Source organism: Mangifera indica, chromosome 6, assembly GCF_011075055.1.
Source record: "Mangifera indica cultivar Alphonso chromosome 6, CATAS_Mindica_2.1, whole genome shotgun sequence".
NCBI classification, from domain to species: Eukaryota; Viridiplantae; Streptophyta; class Magnoliopsida; order Sapindales; family Anacardiaceae; genus Mangifera; species Mangifera indica.
The window spans coordinates 1811782-1834350 of record NC_058142.1 but is presented as its reverse complement, the minus strand read 5'-3'; the positions used below and the strand labels follow the sequence as shown (position 1 = coordinate 1834350).

At 34.0% G+C, this 22569-nt stretch overlaps 1 protein-coding gene across 1 annotated transcript; it reads left to right on the top strand.

Moving 5' to 3' along the window:
• Positions 1 to 825: 825 nt before the first annotated feature.
• On the top strand, positions 826 to 21607 carry LOC123218867. Its single transcript, XM_044640522.1, has 48 exons — positions 826 to 1092; positions 1221 to 1389; positions 1551 to 1622; positions 1770 to 1838; positions 1931 to 2002; positions 2398 to 2469; positions 2554 to 2625; positions 2714 to 2785; positions 2864 to 2935; positions 3055 to 3126; positions 3219 to 3290; positions 4227 to 4295; positions 4381 to 4446; positions 4866 to 4928; positions 5048 to 5095; positions 5513 to 5556; positions 6462 to 6838; positions 7282 to 7480; positions 8175 to 8306; positions 8819 to 8940; positions 9043 to 9253; positions 9387 to 9624; positions 9703 to 9853; positions 10207 to 10629; positions 11926 to 12070; positions 12183 to 12348; positions 12778 to 12849; positions 13219 to 13287; positions 13374 to 13445; positions 13902 to 13973; positions 14065 to 14136; positions 14226 to 14297; positions 14373 to 14444; positions 14565 to 14636; positions 14729 to 14800; positions 15807 to 15875; positions 15962 to 16027; positions 17236 to 17298; positions 17417 to 17464; positions 17795 to 17838; positions 18161 to 18534; positions 18764 to 18959; positions 19153 to 19296; positions 19762 to 19883; positions 20001 to 20211; positions 20342 to 20579; positions 20662 to 20812; positions 21026 to 21607. The coding sequence occupies exons 1-48, from the start codon at positions 996 to 998 to the stop codon at positions 21482 to 21484; spliced, it is 6195 nt and encodes a 2064-aa protein (XP_044496457.1). The 5' UTR covers positions 826 to 995; the 3' UTR covers positions 21485 to 21607.
• The last annotated feature ends 962 nt before the right edge of the window (positions 21608 to 22569 follow it).

The following is a 22569-nucleotide window of genomic DNA, read 5'->3' as shown; positions in this document are numbered from 1 at the left end:
ATTGTATAAAAAAAATTGAAATTGAAATTAATAAAAAATTAAGAAAGAATTTAATTAAATTTAAGAAAATTTGATTGAATTGAAAGATTGAGAGAATATTAAGATTTTAAAGAATGAGAATGAGAGTTTGAAAGATTGAGTGAGAGAGTAGAGAGATTGAGATTTGAGAGAATAGAATTTAAATGGATATATATAGAAAAAAACTTTTTTAAAAAAAATTAGAAATAGGGGGGGTGAACTGAAATGCCAAAAATTGCAGGGGACGTCCCCGTAACTTCACTGAAAATTGCAGGTGCAATTTTTCCTCCAAAAGGCAACGGTTCCTGTGCAGGGAACCGTTGCCTTTTTAAATAAAATTTAAAAAAAAATCAAAAAAATTTCAAATTTTTTCTGATTAAGCACAGTAAACCCCCGGTTCATAAACCGGTGTGAACTGGCGGTTCTACGGTTCCAATTTATGTGAACCTGAACCGAACCGTAGAGTCACGGTTTCGATTCCGGTTCAGTCTGGTTTCGGGTCTGCTGATTCCGGTTCCGGGTTTATCCGGGCCGGTTTCGGTCCGGTTCACGGGCCAAACCGGCCCGTGGCCAGGTCTACGTGAGAGTGGCGGCAGTCATTCTCCTGGAAAAAAGTGTTCAATAAATGCATGCTTGCGTGACCACATACAATTCAATTAGTTAGGCACGGTAGCTTGTCATGTCTTCAATATAAACAAACAAAATCATGCATGCAAGCTGGCAGCTTTGCTTTACTTACACAATTTTCAATCTATTGACTCTTACTATTTATCAATAATTGAAATCCGAAATAGCAACACTGCCCACCAAAATTTATCTATAGTTCAATTGGTTGTTTTTTTGTGAAACATATCCAAAAGTGAGTTTTTATCCAAATCATCCGATTTAATTATAGATGTTGCCATAACTATCAATGTTCTATGGTTTTAGTTTTTTCTGATGACGTATATGAAAGCTCACCTTTTTGATTCTCAGAGATGTTATTCTTCAAACGTCTAATTCCTTTGTCAATTCTTGCTCTGAGTTTCTCATGGATGCAGCTTCTTGTTGCTGCTACTCTGCCTCAAGATGAAGGTATGTACAGTACCCATCATGTTCATGTTACTTCTTTTACCAGAATCATGTTGTGTTAAAAGCTTATGGATGTGTGTGATCCAATTATTAAATAGTTATGAGTGCTCGTTGATGGGTGTGTGATGCAGTTGATGTTTTGAATCAAATTGCTCAAACCATGGGAGCTCATAGCTGGAACTTCACTGCTGATGTTTGCGAAGGCTCTTTCGACGTAAGCCAAGTTTTGGCAACAGACCCTCTCAGGAAAATCACTTGCGATTGCCAATTTGTGAACAACACCTGCCACATTGTTTCCATGTAGGTTTCTTTGAACTTGTCTTTTATCAGCAACTCTCATATTAGTTTAACATTAATGAGAGACCGATTTCTAAGTTTTGGGTCCAAGTTAAAAATCAAATTTTGACTACTTGATATCATTTTTGCCATGGAACTAATTCTGGGTTTGTTTTCATTTTCAGAAAATTCATGTATTACAGCCTTCCAGGAACACTTCCCCCCCAACTTGTTCAGCTTCCGTACCTCCAAGAAATGTGAGAATAAATAGAGTCTTCACATATGTAATTTGTACTTTATAGTTTCCTTTTGTTTATCAGTAATTTTTCTAAGTTTATTGGCAGTTTGGAAGTAAGAAATAGGCAAAACATTCAAATTTTATTCGCTGATGTTCTAAATTGCAGTGATTTCGCTTATAACTATTTGAACGGTAGCTTACCACATGAATGGGCTTTAATGCAATTGACATATATGTAAGCCAATCTGCATCCTTCTGGTCTGTTAAAGCATTTTGAATTGTATTTCTCTCATCAAATTAATGAAGTATCCTTGATTGTTATTGCAGCTCACTTTTTGGAAACCGATTGACAGGCAATATTCCAGATCAATTGGGGAATATTACTAGTCTCACATACTTGTAAGCATTGACCTTCACTTGCATAAATTTCTTTGGTGCACTGAATTGTATGTACTGACTATATATCTTTTCATACCGAGCTGAAATTTGTGAACTGCAAAATCCCAATTTTCTAGACAAAAGGAACGAACAAGAAAATTTCGTTTTTTATTTAAGGAGATGACCGTTTCCTTCCCCTCATGCTCCCTGTATCCAGTGGACAGTGGAGAAACTCCAAAGTCATTGAATTACTATTTCACAAAATGCACACACTTGGGAAGATATGCTTTAATCACTGTGAGAAGACATCTTTGTGTGTGTATACGTGTGTGGTAGTGTTAATGTATGGATATGAGCCTGATTTAGTTTCTAGACAACATTGTCTATTAGTAATCTCAATGGATCTATTTTAACAGGGACCTTGAATCAAACCAATTTTCTGGAGAAATCCCTGAAGTGCTTGGGAAGTTAGTTAATTTGAGTACTTTGTAAGTTATTTAAAATGCCTTTTTTTTTAAGTTTCTAAGTGTGATCGGCATATTCAGTGGATCATGAATAAATTTTCATTGCAGGAGACTATCCTCCAATAGGTTGAGTGGAAATTTGCCAATGGAGCTTGCTGAGCTGAAAAATTTGACGGATTTGTAAGCTTTTGACTAATTTTTTCTATAAGATTATAGGGCTAATTTTGTTGAAGTGTAAGATGTACTCCTTCCTTTTTGCACATTGCAGTAGGATTAGTGACAACAACTTAAATGGAACTATACCAGAATTTATACAAAACTGGAAGCAACTTCAGAGACTGTAAGATCTTCCTCAAAGGTTTTTCAGCATGCATTCTGGTTCATTAATGTTCTTGATCAATCATTTGAATTAATACAGAGAACTTCAAGGTACTGGACTGGAAGGGCCCATTCCATCTTCAATTTCTGGTTTGGAAAAACTCGATCAATTGTAAGCAAATATTTCTCAGTTATTACACTACAAGAATCTAAATTATGAAATGTATTATTTTAATTTTATTTAATAATGTTACTTTAAGATCCTATACTTAATGACATCATTAAATTCAGGAGGATTAGTGACATAAAGAGCACAGATCAAACATTTCCTGAACTTAGAAACATGACAAGCATTCGAAGGATGTATGTTTTCATTGCCCATTTCTATCATGTTGATGGACAAGTACCATCATTCACAATTGTTATATCTTATATCATGAATATTGGGTTTTCAGAATTTTGAGGAACTGTAGTATTTCCGGGGAGATACCTGAATATATTTGGGGAATGAATAATCTGCGAATCTTGTGAGTATGCTACATTGTTGTTAATCAATTTCATATATCTACTACCTATGCTGCCTTTTGTTGTGCAGTTAAGACTAGTTTGTCTTGCGCATATTGCATATACTGATTGTTGTCTTTCAGAGTCACACAAACCTAAATATGCATGGTGCTAGTAGCTAATATCCAGCAGGCTGTATCATTAAGCAAAGCACTTTCAGACGTGTACTGCACCAATCAACCTCAAAGGAGCAGCAGATACATACCTAATTAAGTTATTATAGTTACTTTGTAATTTAAAATCCTTTTAAATGGTGGTTTAATTCACAGAATTTTATTTATAAGTCTTTTCAGTTGACTGTCTAACTTGAGCAGAGATGTCTTTACATCACATGTAGTAATTATAGTTCTATGTTCTCCATAAGTTGATGATTCTCCTTCAATCTTAGTGGTTGCTTATCATATAAGCAACAGATTTCAAAAAATAAGTCAAGTAGTCAACAAAAGTTCTTTATCGTTCTTTATGTACTCATATGCTCCCTTAGTTAGGCAGACTCATTGTGCTACTGCATCAAATTTTTTTTTTTTTGAAGAAATTAAAAAGATTTATAGATAGGAAAAAAATAAAGTACAAAAATACGAAGGGCATACCCTAAGCATGGTCAATGAAGTCGCAAAACAAGACACAAAAAGAGCACAGGCTCTCAAAACAACAATACAAACAAACCATAAAATTACAAAAGAGTCTAAGTGTTAGGCAAGTGCCAGATAGCCCTATACTGTGGCGAAATCGTGAATCTGTTCTCCATGGTAGTGATCCTGGCGTGAATAACCTCACAGATATCTGAAACAATCTCCCTGCGGTGCCTACAAGTCTGATGAAACCCTCGGTCATACTGCATCAAAAATATGCATGCTATATATCTATATATTTATGATTTGTATATTTATTTTGGGTAGGGATCTCAGTTTTAACAAGCTAATTGGGGAACTTCCAAATGTTCAAATTTCTGGGACTTTGAAATTCATGTAAGCTAATAAAACAAATTTCTAGATTTACATTGCTAATTTCACTATGTCAAGAATTCTAACTGATCGCTCTGTGCTTCATCAGCTTTCTAACTGGCAACTTTCTCAGTGGGAATGTACCAGAGTCAATTCTGAGGAAAGGAACTAATCTGTGTGTAACTTATCTTGATCTTACAAAGTTAATTGATTTATGTAAAGAAAGCATCTCTATTTATTGTCTAAGCTTGTTATATATTGTTGACATCTATAAATACAATAATCTGCTTATGTGCTTGTGAACTGAAATCAATATGTAATTGACATTTGATGAAGGCATTAGAATGTGCCTCAATATTTCATAAGAATTTATATTCATCCACTCTGGTTGAGCCTCTTGAGATTTAATGTTGTAGATACTAGAGGTGAAGGTGGTTGATTGACAATCAATGGTTACTCTGCTCTTGTGTTTCTATTCCAGTACTTAGATTAGTTTTGAAACCAAAAATGTCTGTAGAAAAACGTTTGTGCATTTTTCCAATTGCATCACCATTGTATATGAAATTTCCTTGTTTGCTTCTTTCTTGCATGCAGAGATCTTTCATTCAATAATTTTACTCAGCTAAACCCCGGGCAACCTGCTTGTCAGGATAGACGGTCAGTATGTTTCTCTCTTTTAGTAAATAAATAATTTACTATATTTACTTGTCTATTTTGCAATTCTTTTAAGTGGATCTAAGTGCTGGTACTGCCTTAATTTGTTGTTTCTTCACTAGGGATCTATCTTTGAACTTGTTTCGAAGCTCTTCAGTGAAAAGCAACTTGTAAGTTGCTCTCAGTGCTTGTTATTATTGCGGCTTAGTTGGCAGAGTTAACAATCAATTCATCAAGGAGTGTGCATTTATAGTTAGTCATTTTTTGCCATCCAATCTTTTTTCTTTTCCACTTGTTTTTATTTCGAAATTCTTCTCTATTTGGGGTGTGAACTGGAAATTTAATTTTGCACATTTATCATGTTACAGCAGTTCTAGATTTTCCTTCTGTGTTTTGTAATTGGTCTGTCACAGAATGCAACAATTCTACTCATGCATGATAGCCATTCCTTAGTGGACTTGCATTGTATTTCAAATTTAGATATACAAACATTTTGTTTCTTTTCATAGTCACATGAAAGAAACATATTCTTGACCATAAATAGTGCTGATACCATGCTAATCTTGTTTTTCTGTGACTTCATCTAGGAGTGAAGTTCATCCATGCAGGAACGATTTTGTATGTGACCGATGTAAGTATGTTATTTGGAAAGCCAGTATTAATAAATTATCTTGAAGTTTATATATACAGTTCACTGAGTTGTTTTAAATTCGCTGCACATTTATTGGCTTCCGGAATTGCAAATGTTCTGTGTCCTGCAAAATAATATTCCTATTCAACCTTGCTGGAAAGCCAAGTGTTGTAAAGCTGGATTATGGAATCATGATGATAGAATAAAGCTTGTTAATCTCAAGGGTCCCATTCTAGATCATAATTTATTTGAATGTTAGCTTGAAACTCTTTCTATTAGTTTTAATTTATGCGCTGTTTCTTGCTGAAGCTATAGTGGAAAAAAATATCGTAAAGATGTTATATTCTTCAATTACAATGCTCTCTCTTATATGGCTTGCTACCTTCAAATCTCTTGATTTCTTAAAGATCAATAGAAAGATATATATAACAAATATTCCCAGTACATTGCAGCTTTTACCATTCAAGTTCCTTTTTCTTCTCAAGAAACTGAAAGATATAATTTGTCAAGAAAGAAGATATTTACAATTGTTGTAGTGTCACCTTCCACAAAAGGGGATATTGTTCTAGACAAAAAGAAAAAATATAAACCAAGAGAAAAAACGGTCCCCCTAAAACCAAAGTAGACGGAATAGAAAAATTAAGCATATTTTGTCCCCAAATTGAGTGAATCAAGAAATGCATTTGTACCCTGTTTGGAGTTTGAGGCCCATGGAGAAGCAAAAATAGATAATTCTATTACTTAAGATATTAATGTCTTCCTCACTTTCTATCTTCACAGGATTATTTTTTAATATCCAGCAAATAGTTGGAAAGTTTTGGATTTTGATTTTGTCAATGCATGAACAATATCTTAGAATTCCTTTTAATTATACCATCTGAAATTTACTTCTCTTTCCTTATCAGATTGGCACTCCTTTCATGTTAATTGTGGTGGAGATGATGTCAAAGTTAATGGAACTACATTTGAAGGAGATGCATCGGTTGGTGGAGGTGTTGCAACATACTATTTAAATGAAAATTCAAACTGGGGATTCAGTAGCACTGGAGATTTCACAGATGATGATGATGAACAAAACAAATATTACATTGAGAACTCAAATTCATCACAGATTTCTGCATTGCATAGTAATGCACGCAAAGCTCCTCTTTCACTAACTTATTTTGGATATTGTTTAGCAAATGGGAACTATAATGTGATTTTGCACTTTGCGGAAGTCAAGTTTACAGAGGGTGAAACATATAGCAGCCTTGGAAGACGCAAATTTGATATTTATGTTCAGGTAATTTCACATTATTAAAAGATGCAGTTTGGAGATATTTCTGGCTGTAAGTTCTTGAGAATTAGATGAATGATAATATGAAGAATTATAAGCAAGATAACAGTTGGTTGCTATTAAATTGTTGTGTTGATTGTACTTAATTTTCCGTATTGTGTAAAGTTCTATAATCCATTGAATGGATCCCAACTTTTTGTGGACAACTTGTTCAATGTTCACTCTTCTTTCGTAAATGCATCTACGATATTATATGTGTTCTACAAAAAATTAATAAATTTATACTTCATTTTAGCTTACCTTCTTGTGAAAGATGTTTCTAAGCATGTGCCAATGATCAAGTTTGTTCTTGAACATCCAAAGTTCAGATGATAGGCATAGGCTAGATGGAGTTTTTACCTATAGTATATTAACATTCTGAAAAGGTTTCATTGGATATCACATTGCAGGACAAACTAATTAAAAAGGATTTTGATATAGCAGCTGAAGCTGCTGGGGTTCTCATTCCAGTTGCATTACCATATAATGCCACTGTAACCAATAACATTCTAGAGATCCGTTTCAATTGGGCTGGCAAAGGGACTACGGCAATCCCTGTTGGTGGAGTCTATGGCCCTCTTGTATCAGCTATTTCTGTGGTGGATCCCAGTGAGTGATTTTCTCCTCATGCTGATTATCATTATAATAGATTCTATTTCATCTCTTAACAATGCAAATGGAACTGCTTTTGTAAAGTATAAACTATAAAGTTACATTTACTTTTTATTTTAGTTATGCATTTAAATACTGTTGAATCCATGTAACTCAATTTTGCAGATTATGTTACAATTGAAATCACGTAGTCATAGAATTAGACATGTTATAGTACTAAGAGGAAATATGATCACTGTTATAAAATTTGGCATAATTTAAATAAAATATATGAACACCTTGGTATAGTAGATATTAACTGGCATGGTAATTAGGTCTCTTGGGATAGTATAAAAGTTCTTAAGATGTCCTATAGATAATCAATTTTTGTGACTTATATCTTACCAGATAGTCTGGATGTTATATTGGCTATTTTAAGTATTAGATATCTTTTATCTGTAAGATGGACAAATAGTCTTGCTTTGGATGCTCAACTTGATATTTTACCTGTTGTTATCCAATTTCAGTCGTAAGAAAAACAAATAGGTTTTCATCATATTGATAGCTGACAATTTGCTTGGGCCCAGTCAACATACTTTTGAACTTCTGTTTCATGCCCAAAACACTTGGTGCATACTCCATTTTGTTTCTGTTTCCAAGTTAGCATATATGTTTCTTAATATTGTAATTGCTTGGTGGGTTGTTCTGGCAGACTTCAGACACAAAAAGGAGGATATTGCACCGATTGTTGTTGGAGTTGTTCTAGGATCATGTCTCATTATCGTGACACTGGGAATCCTATGCTGGAGATATTATTTCAGAACCAAGAGTGGCAAGGAAGGAGGTTTGTGCTTCTTTCAGATTGAAAAATCACAGCAAAAACATTATTATGGTGTTCAATAATTATCCATGGGAAAAGTTGTTTATGGCAGTATAATCTTTTAGCCTCTTCGAAAACTTCAACTTCATTCTCAAAAAACTTTTAGATATGTATTAATGGCATTTGTTTGACAGTATTTAGCCTAAAAAATATTGAAGTAGTCTATTAATACTGAAACTTCTATGACCTAACTAGCACTAGATTTTTCCTTACTGCCTTGTTAAGCATTCATGATTCTTTTCTGAGACCATCTTATGAAACATATTCAGTTTTCTGTTGAATTTTGAAGTCAAACTTGGAAGTGCTATTCTAGTCTAGTTATGAAACATATCTGGGAATATGTTATAGTGCCTAGCAGCTGTGAGGTTGCATGATGATGTGCATATTTGTCCATCAATATATATTTGAAAGAAAAACATAAAGAAAGGAATTGGACAACTCATTTAAAGCATATTTATTTCTCTTTCTTTGGACAGATCATATAAAAGGATCCGATCTTCAAACAATTTCTTTTACCCTAAAGCAAATAAAAGCTGCCACTAACAATTTTGATCCCGTAAACAAGATCGGGGAAGGTGGATTTGGACCTGTCTACAAGGTATACAACCTAACTGCCATTCGCCAATCTTTCTTAATGCAGAACTTCCCTCAATGTCTGCTTAAAATATATGCATCTTTTATGGTATGACCATTGATGCAGGGTATGTTATCAGATGGTACAGTAATTGCTGTGAAACAACTTTCTTCAAAATCAAGACAGGGAAATCGTGAATTCTTGAATGAGCTAGTCATGATCTCGTGTTTGCAACATCCAAATCTTGTAAAACTTCATGGCTGCTGTATTGAAGGGGATCAATTATTGCTGGTATATGAATACTTGGAAAATAACAGCCTTGCTCATGTTCTGTTTGGTAGGTTTAACTCAGCGACATTGCTTGATATTATCATAAAAGATAATAAATGTATAGTAGGAGCATAGTGATTATATACATGTAAAATTTATTAGTTTTCTTTGGTAACATTTCTAGAATGGTTATATTGAAGGTTATAACCAATGTCAATTGAAACTGGATTGGCCAACTAGACAGAAGATTTGTCTTGGAATAGCCAAAGGTTTAGCTTTTCTTCATGAAGAATCAAGATTCAAAATTGTTCATAGAGACATTAAAGCCACCAATATTCTCCTTGATAGAGATCTAAATGCTAAAATATCTGACTTTGGATTGGCTAAGCTTGATGAGGAGGAGAAAACCCACATTAGCACTCGAGTTGCTGGTACAATGTAAGCATAGGTGCCTCTTTCATAACAAGCATTTTCTTTTTACTATTTAAACGTATATGCATCATTATTTACATGCAGAGGATATATGGCTCCGGAATATGCACTGTGGGGTTATTTGACTTACAAAGCAGATGTTTATAGTTTTGGAGTTGTAGCTTTGGAAATTGTCACTGGAAAAAACAATATGAGTTATGTGCCACATGAAGATTGCTCTTGTCCTCTAGATTGGGTAATTCAGTAATTTATGTTCAATATGTTTATTTTCTTAAGATGTTATAGTGCTACCCCTCGATTTGTATCATCACATATTGATTTCGGCATGTTTCTTCGACATTTATATTTGAGTTTTTCTGCTCTAGACCCCATAAGAAAACATTGAATTATTGGTGATTTAAAGAAAAAAATTGAAGAAATGTTTTTGAAGTCGCAAGTTATATTGGTGACTTACTCCTGCAAAAGCCAGTGAAGAGTCCAATTCTCAGTCGATGAAACAAAAATTTTAATAGCATCTGGGCTATGTCATGGCCCTGTTTTGATAGCATTATTATTGTTAATATTGGTTATTAATTGTTTATTGTCCAGGCCTTTCATTTACAGCAAAGAGGAAAGCTAATGGAGTTAGTGGATCAAAAGTTGGGATTTGAATTCAATGAGGTTGAAGCAGAAAGGATGATTAGAGTGGCTCTCATATGCACCAACGCTTCACCTTCACTAAGGCCAACCATGTCTGAAGTGGTGAGCATGCTAGAAGGAACATCTATCATTCCAGATGCAGTACCTTTATCAGGGACTCACAGTGAAGATTTGAGGTTTAAAATTTTAAGAGATCATCATAAACAAATAAATCAGGACCTGGCATATCCAACATCAGATATCTCCTTATTTGGTTCCTCTTCCAATGATTTTTGTGAAATTAATGAAGACTCATATTTGAGGTTTAAAGCCATAAGGGACAGTCACAGACAGACAGGTTCCTCAAAATCTGTCCAAGGTATATATACTATCTGAATTGTACTTGTAAGCAAATACATACATTTATTTTTTTCTTTTCATGTATCAAATTTTGAGACCTGTATTATAAATTGTAACTTTTTATCCAAAGGTTGCATCATATTACATATATGGAACACTCAATTTTGACACTGAAGGGAAAAATGGCAATTTTTCTCCCCTTAGTGATGTTTATGGACTGTTCAGTTGGTGACAAGTTTTGATATTAGTTTGAGAATGTGGTGATGATGAGTAGTGGAAATATCAGTAAAGTGGTCATCATGAGCAATGCATAATGGTGATGGTGAAGTTGGGAATTGCTCTGATTTAGAGCAGATCATGTGAATAGATAATACAGATGTACCTTTTACGTTTTTCCTTTTTTTTTTTTTTATAGAAAGTAGTTAATTTGAGTTGAGGTTCAAAGTCTATCAGAGACTACCATGGAATGAATTGCAGCCCAAGTATGGAATGGTATCGTCCTCTGCAAGCCTTTGACCTTGTTGAATCTTCACTTGTTTCTCCAAGTCAAAGCCTACAAGAAACCACCATAGTGAGATTCATTTCGAAAGAAAAACTTTTTTTCTCTTCTAATTATTCTTATTATGTTTTTTGAAGTTAGTCTTAAGGATTTGTATGGGAGAAAAGAAGACAAGCATAATATATAGAAGAAAAATGTAATATATGTTATACATGGTGGATTTTTCCACCACATGAATTTGACTTTGGCCAAAAGTTCAATGCCTTGGAAAATTGTCATTTTTGTTGACTGGAGGGGCGGTAAAATTTCCTATAAATACTCCTCCTTTCTTCATGTGATATACATTTTTCTTCAATCTAAAGCTTCCTTGCTTCTTCTTTCTTGCCTCCTCTTTTCTTCCTTCTTATTTTCCATAAACTGGGATTGATTAACTAAGATTATATTTTTAATTTGCAATTCATTCCATTCTATTCATAACAATATAAAATTTTTTGATAAAGAAAAGAAAATATCATTGTCTGAAATCAGTTTACTATTAGCTCTCATTTCAAAAGTCAAAAGGGATCTGTAATTCTGTACAGCATGTCTGCATGTGGTAAGCTTCCTTGAAGAGCGGGGTTCACTTGGAAAAAAAGGCATTCACAGACAATAGAATATGACAAATTGACCATCATCCAGAGTATTATCGTACTAGTCAGTCAATTGTAGTCAGTCAATTGTACTCCTGTAGATGTCAACTACGGGACTAAAAAGATGCAACTTGCATTTTCTTTATGTCGTTGTTCTTACAGCTTGAAATCAGAGTGAAGACACGAGAATAGTGTATATAGCTCAGGAGAACACAGGCAAAAAGACAGGTTTATTTTCTTTTCCCAGAAATGTTTCCCCACAAACATTTGATTCTTGTATCAGGTATAGCTCTGGCTTACTTATGCATGCATATATTTGCTGTTACTAGGCTGCCACAAGATGAAGGTAAGTACACGTGTTCTGGGTATCCCTAATTTTGGTCCATTAGAAACCTTTGGTTATTCTAAATTTTATTTTGTGTTGTGTGCGGCCCTCTGTTAATGGCTTTCTTATGCAGTTGAGGTGCTCAATCAAATTGTTAAAACAATGGGAGCTAACTGGACCTTCGGTTCTGATGCTTGTGAAGATTATGTGGATATAAAACCAGTTCTTTTAATGGATCCTCGGAGGAATATTACTTGTGACTGTGCATTTGAGAACAACACCTGCCACATTATAGCTCTGTAAGTTTCCGGTTTTCTAAATATTCAATCTGCATTCACTGTCTGCGAAATTGTTTCCACGGTAATTTTTACAAATAAGTTTTTTGGGTGCAGTTTTTCTCCTTGTTTAAAATATTTCTTGAACTGTTCCAATATGCTGGGTCAATTTTGTACAATCTAATTTGAGCTCCAAGTTATGTGCCCTAAACCCAACTATTTATCCATTCAGACATTATCTTGCTATGATTATGATTTTTTTAACCTTTGAGGCCGAGCAGCTTTCCTTAATTTTTTCCCTCCGTACCTAGCATGCCTTCTATTTTTTTCAAGACATGCACTTCATTCCCAAACCCTACTACACAATAGATGGTTCTTTCTCTAATTACCTAACTTTCAATCTTGAGAATATTGTTGCACTGTGATTAATTTTGGGTTTGTTTTGGTTTTCAGAAAGATCCTGCTTTTTAGTCTCCCGGGCATACTTCCAACTGAGCTTGTTCATCTTCCTTACCTTCAAGAGATGTGAGTACATATATCTAGACACATATCATAACACAAGTTTTTGAATATTAGATTCATGCATTTTCAACTTGGATTACATTTAAATGAATTACATAATTTGTTTAAAAAGGAAAAGTTTTTTATCGATATGTATATATTCTCGGGTGAGTAGCATGTTCCTGTTAATATCTAACGTATTGTGATGAAATGAATTAATTATATAACAAATGAAAATTTATAATTAACTTTAATTCTTTTGTTCAGATACAGACTGAATATGGTCAAATGCTAGTTTATTTTTTTGAATTTCTCTTAAGTTTCTTTGCAATTAAGAAGTTAAAAATAAAAGGGAAAATTCTAGATTTAAATATATATTGTTGTGGTATGCAGAGATTTTGCTTATAACTATTTAAGTGGTCCGATCCCAAGCAAATGGGCTTTTCTGCAATTGACATACATGTAAGTTATCTCTTCATCATTTTTATCAGTTCAAGAAAATAGAACCACATTTACATGAAATTAATGAACCAATCATTAATTGACAGCTCTCTTTTTGGGAATCGATTATCAGGAAACATTCCAAGCTTTTTAGGGAATATTACTGGTCTCAAATATTTGTAAGTTTTGGACTTGTTTACACAGTTTGTTTGAGGCAATTATATAGTGATTGTAGATAGTGGGCAAAATATCTATTTGATATATGGACTTGAAAAAACGAACAGATCATAACTTAGTTTGTTTTCTTGTGAACTTCATGAAATTCCAAACTCGTTCAGTATTCTTGGACATCAAAAAGGAATCACAAATTTCTATTTGTTCAATGAGATGGGTACCTTCTTTGAGAATATTGAGAATATCCATTTTCATTTTCTCACTTTTCTTGGTTCTAGATGAGCACTGAATGAACTTCAATAGCTTGGACTTCTTGTTCCATCAAAATGCAAACACAATCATTTAGTAATTTTTTAACAATTTCTTAGAATATTTTCTGTGTTTGTGTATAGGCATGTATCTGGATATGAGTCTGTTGTCTATTTTTTTGTTTACTTGGCAATGTAATGGATATATACCAGGGACCTTGGAGTGAACCAATTCTCTGGATCAGTCCCTTCAGAGCTGGGGAAGTTAGTACACTTGGAAACTTTGTAAGGTCCTTTACAAGGCTTCTTCGTCTTCATTTTCTTTCTTTGTGTGATTAGGACATTCATTGGGGGACCAATTAATTTTTACTCGCAGGAGGCTGTCCTCCAATAGGTTAAGTGGAAATTTGCCTATGGAACTTGCAGAGCTGAAAAATTTAACTGACTTGTAAGTTTTTTCTTTTGGATAAAATTGTTTAAAAGGTATTCACTTGGCAGGACAATAAGCCGTAATCCAATTCTTGTTGGTCAATGCAGTAGGATTAATGACAACAACTTCAATGGGAGCATACCAGAATACATAAAAAACTGGAAACAACTTCGGAGATTGTAAGGTCCCTTGAATCTCTTGAACTTAAATTTGTTTCTTGAATGTTCTTGATTGATTCATTTGGGTTGATGCAGAGAAATCCTAGGAAGTGGACTGGATGGACCCATTCCACCATCCATCTCTGGTTTGGAAAATGTAATACAATTGTGAGTGAATATTTCTCAACTATTCTATCACAAGGATCTGAATGATTTTATAAATTAATTTATTAGATTAGTGTCAATATCAGTTTACTGATCTGTTAATAATGATACTATTATATACAGGAAGATTAGCGACATAGCTGGAACAGGTCAAACTTTTCCTGAGCTTAGAAACATGTCAAACATTAGAAGGATGTAGGTTTATTGTCATTTCTATATCATGTTTATGGATGAGTAAAACTATTCAACTTATATATATCTCCTGAGTAACAACATTGCATTTCCAGAATTTTGAAGAACTGCAGTATTTCAGGAGAGGTACCTGAATATATCTGGGGACTTAATAATCTGCGACTGCTGTAAGTATGTTGAATATTTCATTTCTAATGTGCAATCTTTATTACCTTAGACCTTAGATAATATTGTTGGTCATGACCTTAAGCATTTGGGTTGAATAGTTAATTACCTTGACATTAAACTTAAATGCACCAAAAGTATTGTGTTTGACTCCCTCTGTTATGTTAACTAAATTTTAACTTTTGTTTTTGTTGCTGTGTTTGTGGTTGTGGTGGTGATTATCATATGATCGATTATTTTCAATCTAGCCTTGCATGTGAAGGGGTGTGTTAAACCTTTAAAACTTCTGTTAGGTTTTACTTTAGATCTAGTTCTGGGTAGAATAGTACTTAACAATACATATAAAAGTGAATCCCAACATTATAAATAGCATACATGAAACTGTAATAACATTGATACTACTCTTTTGCAAGCTTGGTACTGTGATACAGTTGGATGCTTCCTTGTCTTCTTCAACTACGGGATCAACAAATTCAATCACTTTGAGGCGTGTATTGACTCTTCGTTTTTTTATTAAAATGTGTTAACATGCCTGATGTGAGGAATAAAAACCCTCTGTGCAGTATTCTTCAATGTATCACATCTGAAGGTGTGTCAAATAAATTAATCTCGAAGTCACAGAAGACGTATGTAAAAAATTTGTTCCTAGTCTTTTAGCAGTCAATGTTAAAATTTGAAGTTTCTCTAAAAACGAATTGCTTATATAAGTTTATCTTTTTCAATTTGCTTACGTTAGTCAAGCAAATATATTCATACTCCTATATGTGTAATTTAATTGTAATTCTATGTTCTGTCCATAAATTGGTATCTTCTCCTTTTAGATTAATCACCACTGTGGTTGAACATAAGTTGCCTTCCATTTGTTACTTTTCAATTAGAGAGATATTCCTTCAAATTAATGCATAATTAATGTTTTGTTGCATGAACTTGATCAGCAGATGTTATTAGGGCCTAAGGTTTACATCTATATACAAATAATTGTAAGATTTATCTTGTAATTTTGGATAGGGATGTCAGTTTCAATAAGCTAACCGGAGAACTTCCCTATGATCACATCTATGGGCTTTTTAAATTCATGTAAGTTGATGAAACCAGAGTTCTAGACCTACATAACTATTAATTTATCAATGTCTAATGCTAACTGCTTATCTGGCCTTGATCAGCTTTCTGAGTAGCAACTTTCTTAGTGGGAATATACCAAAGTCAATCTTGAAGAAAGGATCCAATGTGTATGTATCCTATCTTGAAATGCTTAGATTCTTCATTTGTCTTATTTGAGAAACTTGTTTGCATTTCATTTCAATAGTATTAACTATAACAAAATATTTTCCAATTGAAATTAATATTTGATAAAGCCATGAGAATGTGCTACAACATTTGGTTTTCATAATCACATCAATGTACTATCGTTTGTTATAAGAATTGTTTATCATATTTGCATATATTGAAAGCTAGTTAGTTGAGAGGTTTTTTCCTTAGATAAGTAGAAGTGGGGAAAGAAGTAGGGGGATTTTCCAAAAACAAGAGGATTCCTTAAGAGATTGCTGATTGAGTCAACAAGCTTCTATACATGCTAATCTTTCTTTAATTTGTAGTTAGTGCGGGCTAACAAAGAATATGATTTTGTTTTAAAATAATCTATTTATCCTTTTAATTTTGCTGATGCTGGTCTAGGGTACCATTTTTGAGGATTTTCCATCTTTATTGGATTTTATAAACTGTTTTTCCTGCAATTATTCTTTCACCAGTAGCTGTACTGAACTTTGGATTTGATATTCACATTCTAACCTTCTCATATTTTGTTTTAGAATGTAGAGATGTAGATGATTGGATGATAGTGAGAGGCAATGGACATCATTCATGTTACTGTCCTGCTGCTCTCTCTTTTTGATTACTTGTGGTTATAGAACAACCAAAGTTTAATGTATAGGAGGACGCCCTCAAACCCATGATGGACTGTGTGTCCAAAGTGGACAATATCTTAACAGTGGGCCGGGTTATTGGACCTGGGGTGTTACAAATGGTATTAGAGCAACTCCGCGTGTCCTCTTGAACTATGGTGGGGCAAACCTCAGCGAGGACGCTGAGTCCCGTAAGGGGGGGTGTATGTGATACCCCTAGGCGAATCCCACATCGACAAAGCATGGGAGAGATGTTGGGTCTGTGTGTGTTCTGTCTTTGGATCCCACATTGGTTAGTGGTGGGAGAATTGAATTGGTTAAATAGCTTATGAGCTCCTTAACTGTTAAGACGCGTTTTGGGTTGCAAAGCCCAGAAGCAAACCCATGATGGACTGTGTGTCCAAAGTGGACAATATCTTAACAGTGGACCGGGTTATTGGACCTGGGGTGTTACACTCATGCATCTTCCAATTGCTTCATCTTAGGCATAAAATTTCTAACATTGTTGAAAAGATTTTTTTGTTTCTTGGATGCAGGGATCTTTCATACAATAATTTCAGTTGGGAAAGCGTTGAGCAATCTGCTTGTCTGGAGAAACCGTCCGTACATTTCTAACTTTAATTATTAAGTAATCAGTTCTGTATACTTTGCTCTGTTATAAACTTATGTTGTGTATCTAGGTGCTGACATTTGTTTCCTCTTTTGTTTTCTCAATAGAAATCTAAATCTGAACTTGTTCAGAAGCTCCTCAGTGGAGAAAAACATGTAAGTTCAGTTTTTGTTTTGATATTTTTCCTGTGAGTGATGATTTATCAGGAAGTTTATCGATATAGCAAATCAAGCTATCCTCTGATCTTGGTTCCTTTTCCACCTTTTCTTTTCTAAGATTTTTTAGTGTCTTGAAAGACAGATGCTTGAGTTTAAAAGTTCCATTATTCAAATTTCAGCATGTTAAGTTGGTATGAGATTTTCTAATGCGCTACCATTAATGAAAGAATAGTTCTTCTGACAATAGCCATTGCTTAGTCAAGTGATCTTGATTTTTCTTAGTATCTACATGGTGCTTACCTGTTTTTGTTTCTTGGTTTAAACTAGAAGTGGAGCTCTTCCATGCGTGGACAATTTCAAATGTCAACGGTGTAAGTATTTTAGGTTACTTATTTCCCACAATTACAGTTTTTTGTCATGTTTATTACTATTGGTTCATATTAGTTCAAATAATTTTCTTCTTTTAATTTTTCTCAAAAAAGGGCAAAAACTAATTAAGAAAAGTGTGAAATCAACTTTTTATATTTTATATCGGTGTTTTTCTTCCTCAAAGTGTTTAATAGAAAGATTGAAGTATGATAAGTATCCTCATAAAACAGATGATTTCTTTAGAATGGTTGAGAAAATCTTGCCAATTTAGTTAACTTAAAAGCTCCTTGCGTATTTACTCTTCAACATTTTTCTGTTTCACAGATAGGCACTCTTTGTACATTAACTGTGGTGGAGAAACTGTAAAAATAAATGGCAAGACATTCGAAGGGGATGCAGGAATTGGTGGTGGTGCTGCAACATTCTATTTTAATGCCAATACTTACTGGGGATTCAGTAGCACTGGGGACTTCATGGATGATGATGATGAGCAAAACAGCAATTACATTGCAAATTTGCAGTCATCACAGATTTCTGAATTATACACTAATGCTCGCATTGGTCCTACACTTTCTTATATTGGATATTGTTTAGAAAATGGTAGTTACACTGTGAGACTACACTTTGCAGAGATCCAATTCACAAATGACAAAACGTATAGGAGCCTTGGCAGACGCAAATTCAATATCTATGTTAAGGTAATTAATGGCAATCAAGAATAATTTTTTTTGTGAGTTCCTGATAGCAATTGATGTCTCTCAAAGTGAGATATACGGATACTGGAATATCAAAATTCTGTGTCATCATTTGTGCCATGTTTTTAGCTATATATGTTCTTAAGGCCAATGCCTTGGATTAGAGGTTCGGATAAATGTTATTCTCAGTAAATAACATTTAAGATTGTATTACTTTCTGTTCATTTTGCAGGACAAACTTGTTGAGAAGGATTTTGATATAGAAGCTGCTGCTTCTGGGGTTCTAAAGCCAGTTATAAAAGAGTACAAGGCCAATGTTACAAATAACATTTTAGAGATCCGCTTCATTTGGGGTGGCAAAGGCACTGTTGCAATTCCTAAAGCTGGAGTCTATGGGCCTCTCATATCAGCTATTTCTGTAGATCCCAGTGAGTGGTTTCCTTTGCCTTCTCTATTTTGTAAATTGATTAACACTATAATTATTCTACAGTCATGTTTCAGCAATGTAAGCGGACATGCTCTAGTGTTGAGAAGCTTGGTATAAAATATGGTATAATATCTGTCCAGGTTTGTGTATATATATGTTTTTACCCTAATTGCTTGGTGGGTTCTTCTGGGCAGATTTCAAACCGCATTATGGAGAGGAAAAAAGGGAGATTCTACCAATTGTTATCAGTGTTGGTGTTGTAGGATTCTTTACAATATTTTTGGCTTTTTGTATCCTATGTTGGAGATACTTCGGAACTAAGAGTGGGAGAGAAAGAGGTTTGAACTTCATTCAAATAGAGAAGTGACAGCTTAAAAAAAAAAATTCTATGTGCTGCTCAGTATTAACTTCGTAGAAGTTGATTAGGAAGACTAGAATCTTTATCACCTTTAACAATGGTATCTTTATTTTTTACAGTATAGAAATGCAATTCATGACTTGTAGTTGAAGAAGATACTTAGGCATAGATTTACTCGTGTGTGTGTGTGTGTGTATTTATATATATATATATATATTAGAATTTGTTTGATTTAGAACAAGTTCTCAAATTAAGAGTGAAAATTATGTAAGAAACAACTTCTTATTTTTCCCTATTAATTTACCTTGAAACTTTTTTGGACTACTTGAGTTTATTATCGAATTTATATGACATTTATTTTTCCTATCGATAAGAAACTAAAATTAAGACAATAATTATGTGATTCTTGAAACTTAATGGGAACATATTGCTATTTTTTGGGCAGATTTTAAAGGACTAGATGATCTCCACACAAGTTATTTTACCTTGAAGCAAATTAAAACTGCCACGAACAATTTTGATTCTGCCAACAAGATTGGAGAAGGTGGATTTGGACCAGTTTACAAGGTATATGAGCTAATTTTGGTTCGTAGTTTTTATTTTTAACATAGAACTATCTCCATTGCTCATGCAAAGTATATGAACTTTTCTTTTATTGCTTATTTTTGTATGACTGAGATGCAGGGTCAATTATTAGATGGTACTACAATTGCCGTGAAACAACTATCTTCGAAATCAAAGCAGGGAAATCGTGAATTCTTGAACGAGTTAAGCATGATTTTGTGTTTGCAACATCCACATCTTGTGAAACTTTATGGATATTGTATTGAAGGGGATCAACTTTTGTTGATATATGAATACATGGAAAATAATAACCTTGCCCATGCTTTATTTGGTAAGCCTTTAATCTAGCTAATGACATTATCTGATTGATGTATTAAAGCAAAAAAATCGTGAATATATACTAGAAAATCTATAAATTAGTTCTTTTAATTGCTAATATTTCTTGGATTACTTAATGTAAGGTTGTGAAAAATGTCAACTGAAATTAGACTGGCCAACAAGACAGAAAATCTGTCTTGGAGTAGCTAAAGGTTTAGCTTATCTTCATGAAGAATCGAGATTCAAAATCGTCCATAGAGATATCAAAACAACCAATGTTCTACTTGATAGAGATTTGAATCCTAAAATATCTGATTTCGGATTGGCTAAACTTTATGAGGAGGAGAAAACCCATATTAGCACTCGAATTGCTGGCACTATGTAAGCTACATGTCTCTTAGGTAAAACCATCATGTTTATATATCTTGTATATTGTTAATACATATAATATTTTGATATGCAGTGGATATATGGCACCAGAATATGCTCTATGGGGTTATTTAACCTACAAAGCAGATGTTTATAGTTTTGGAGTTGTGGCTTTGGAAATTGTTAGTGGGAAGAAGAATTTGAATTATGTGCCAGAGAGTAACTGCTCTTGTCCTCTAGATTGGGTAATTCACTAATTTCTGTCATTTGCTTTGTTCTGTATCAATTTCATATGTGATCTTACCATTCTTTGTTAGCTGGGACCTTCTTTTGAAATGAGAAATTATCATTGATCTAAGATTTTTTAAGAACTTGATTGCAGAAAACTATAAGAGTTAAAGTAAAATAATGAGAGGTTTTGTTAATTGTTTCTGCTGTTTTGAATATGTGATGTCCAGGCGTTTAATTTGCAGCACAGAGGGAAGCTAAGGGAGTTGGTGGATGAAAACCTGGGATCTGATTTTGACAAGGTTGAAGCGGAAAGGATGATTAATGTAGCGCTTGTATGCACCAATGCTTCACCTTCGCTAAGGCCAACGATGTCTGAAGTGGTAAGCATGCTAGAAGGAACATTTGCTATTCCGGATGCTGTCCTGGTAGCAGGGAGTCGTAGTGAAGATTCAAGTAAAACTCCAAAAGATCACCATACGTACGAGAAAAATAAGGCTGACTTCTTGGTATCAGCCAGGCCCTGGCCTGCTTCTTCCTCTGATATTCAGGAGGTTTGTGAAGTTAATGAAGAGTCTTATTTGATGTTTAAAGCAGTAAGAGACAATCACATACAAAAATCAAAGGCTCAGACTTCCACTTCATGCCCCTCCTGGATTGCTTCCTCCTCAAAATCTTCCCATGATTAATGTATAATACAGACGGTATCATGTTACTTATGGAGAAGCTTAGAGTAAATCTGTAAGCAAAAAAGATATTTGTGATCTTAAAAACTTTTCTAACTGAATAAGAATATATAAAAGGTTATAGAAGGTCTACAATCCAGGTTGGTAATCCAGTTATCTTTTATTCTAGTGACTGACTTACAAGAAAGAATGTAGCAGACGAGAAACACTATAACCTCATTCAATTTCTTCCTCGTTTAAGTCTCCTTACACTTATGCAGGGCCTATTTCAAGTCCTCCCTTATTCAACTTCCCCTGAACACCAACACTTATGCAACAGATGAGAAAAATTGGGACCTCGTTCAAGTCTTTCCTTATTCGAGTCCTTGGACACGAACATATTCTCAAAACATACCATTTTGCTGTTGGTCATGCTGAATTGCAGAACAAAATTTTGGAGTTGCTTCCTTCATCATCACTGTCTATCGATTCCCTGTTATCTTGTTATGTACGTCCCTTAACTGTTAACTGACCTACACAAGTAATTGCAAATAAAGTTTTTCAAAACAAGGAGTAGATAATGGTTTAGTAGAGATGTTAGCAACCTGGTATTCAATAAAGAAATACTGAACAACTAATAATGTGCTGCTACTTGCTCCCTTATGTAATTTATATCTAGCTCAATATGTTTAGCTCTGGAATGAAACATAAAATTAATGGAGGCAAGATAACCTGCACTCCTGTTATTACACCAAATCACTGCCTTCTGAAAATCGGTTACTTGGATTTATTGAAACAAGCTTTTAAGCTAAACATTTTATGTTGCTACCTGAAAGTATAATGTTCTAACATGTCCTTTGATACCAGAGGTTATATGGTTCCAAAATACGTGTTATAGGGTTACCTAATTGAAAAGGCTGATGTTTATAGCTCTGAGGTAGTTGCTTTGGAGATTGTCAGTGAGAAGAGCAATGCATGTTATCGGGCACAAAATGGATCCTTTAGCCTTCTTGATTGGGTCAGTTTCATAACATAGATATAACTGTTGATGTGAGTCCATTGTTGAAAGTTTACATAATATATTCTTTTGCAAGATATTGCAGCAGAAA

Bases quoted from the DNA above. Each gene is read 5' to 3' on its own strand.
- LOC123218867 (XM_044640522.1), top strand. From the start codon at position 996: ATGTTATTCTTCAAACGTCTAATTCCTTTGTCAATTCTTGCTCTGAGT. The intron at 8,941-9,042 runs GTATACAACCTA...CCATTGATGCAG, and splicing joins GATTTGGACCTGTCTACAAG to GGTATGTTATCAGATGGTAC. The intron at 17,839-18,160 runs GTAAGTATTTTA...TCTGTTTCACAG, and splicing joins CAATTTCAAATGTCAACGGT to ATAGGCACTCTTTGTACATT.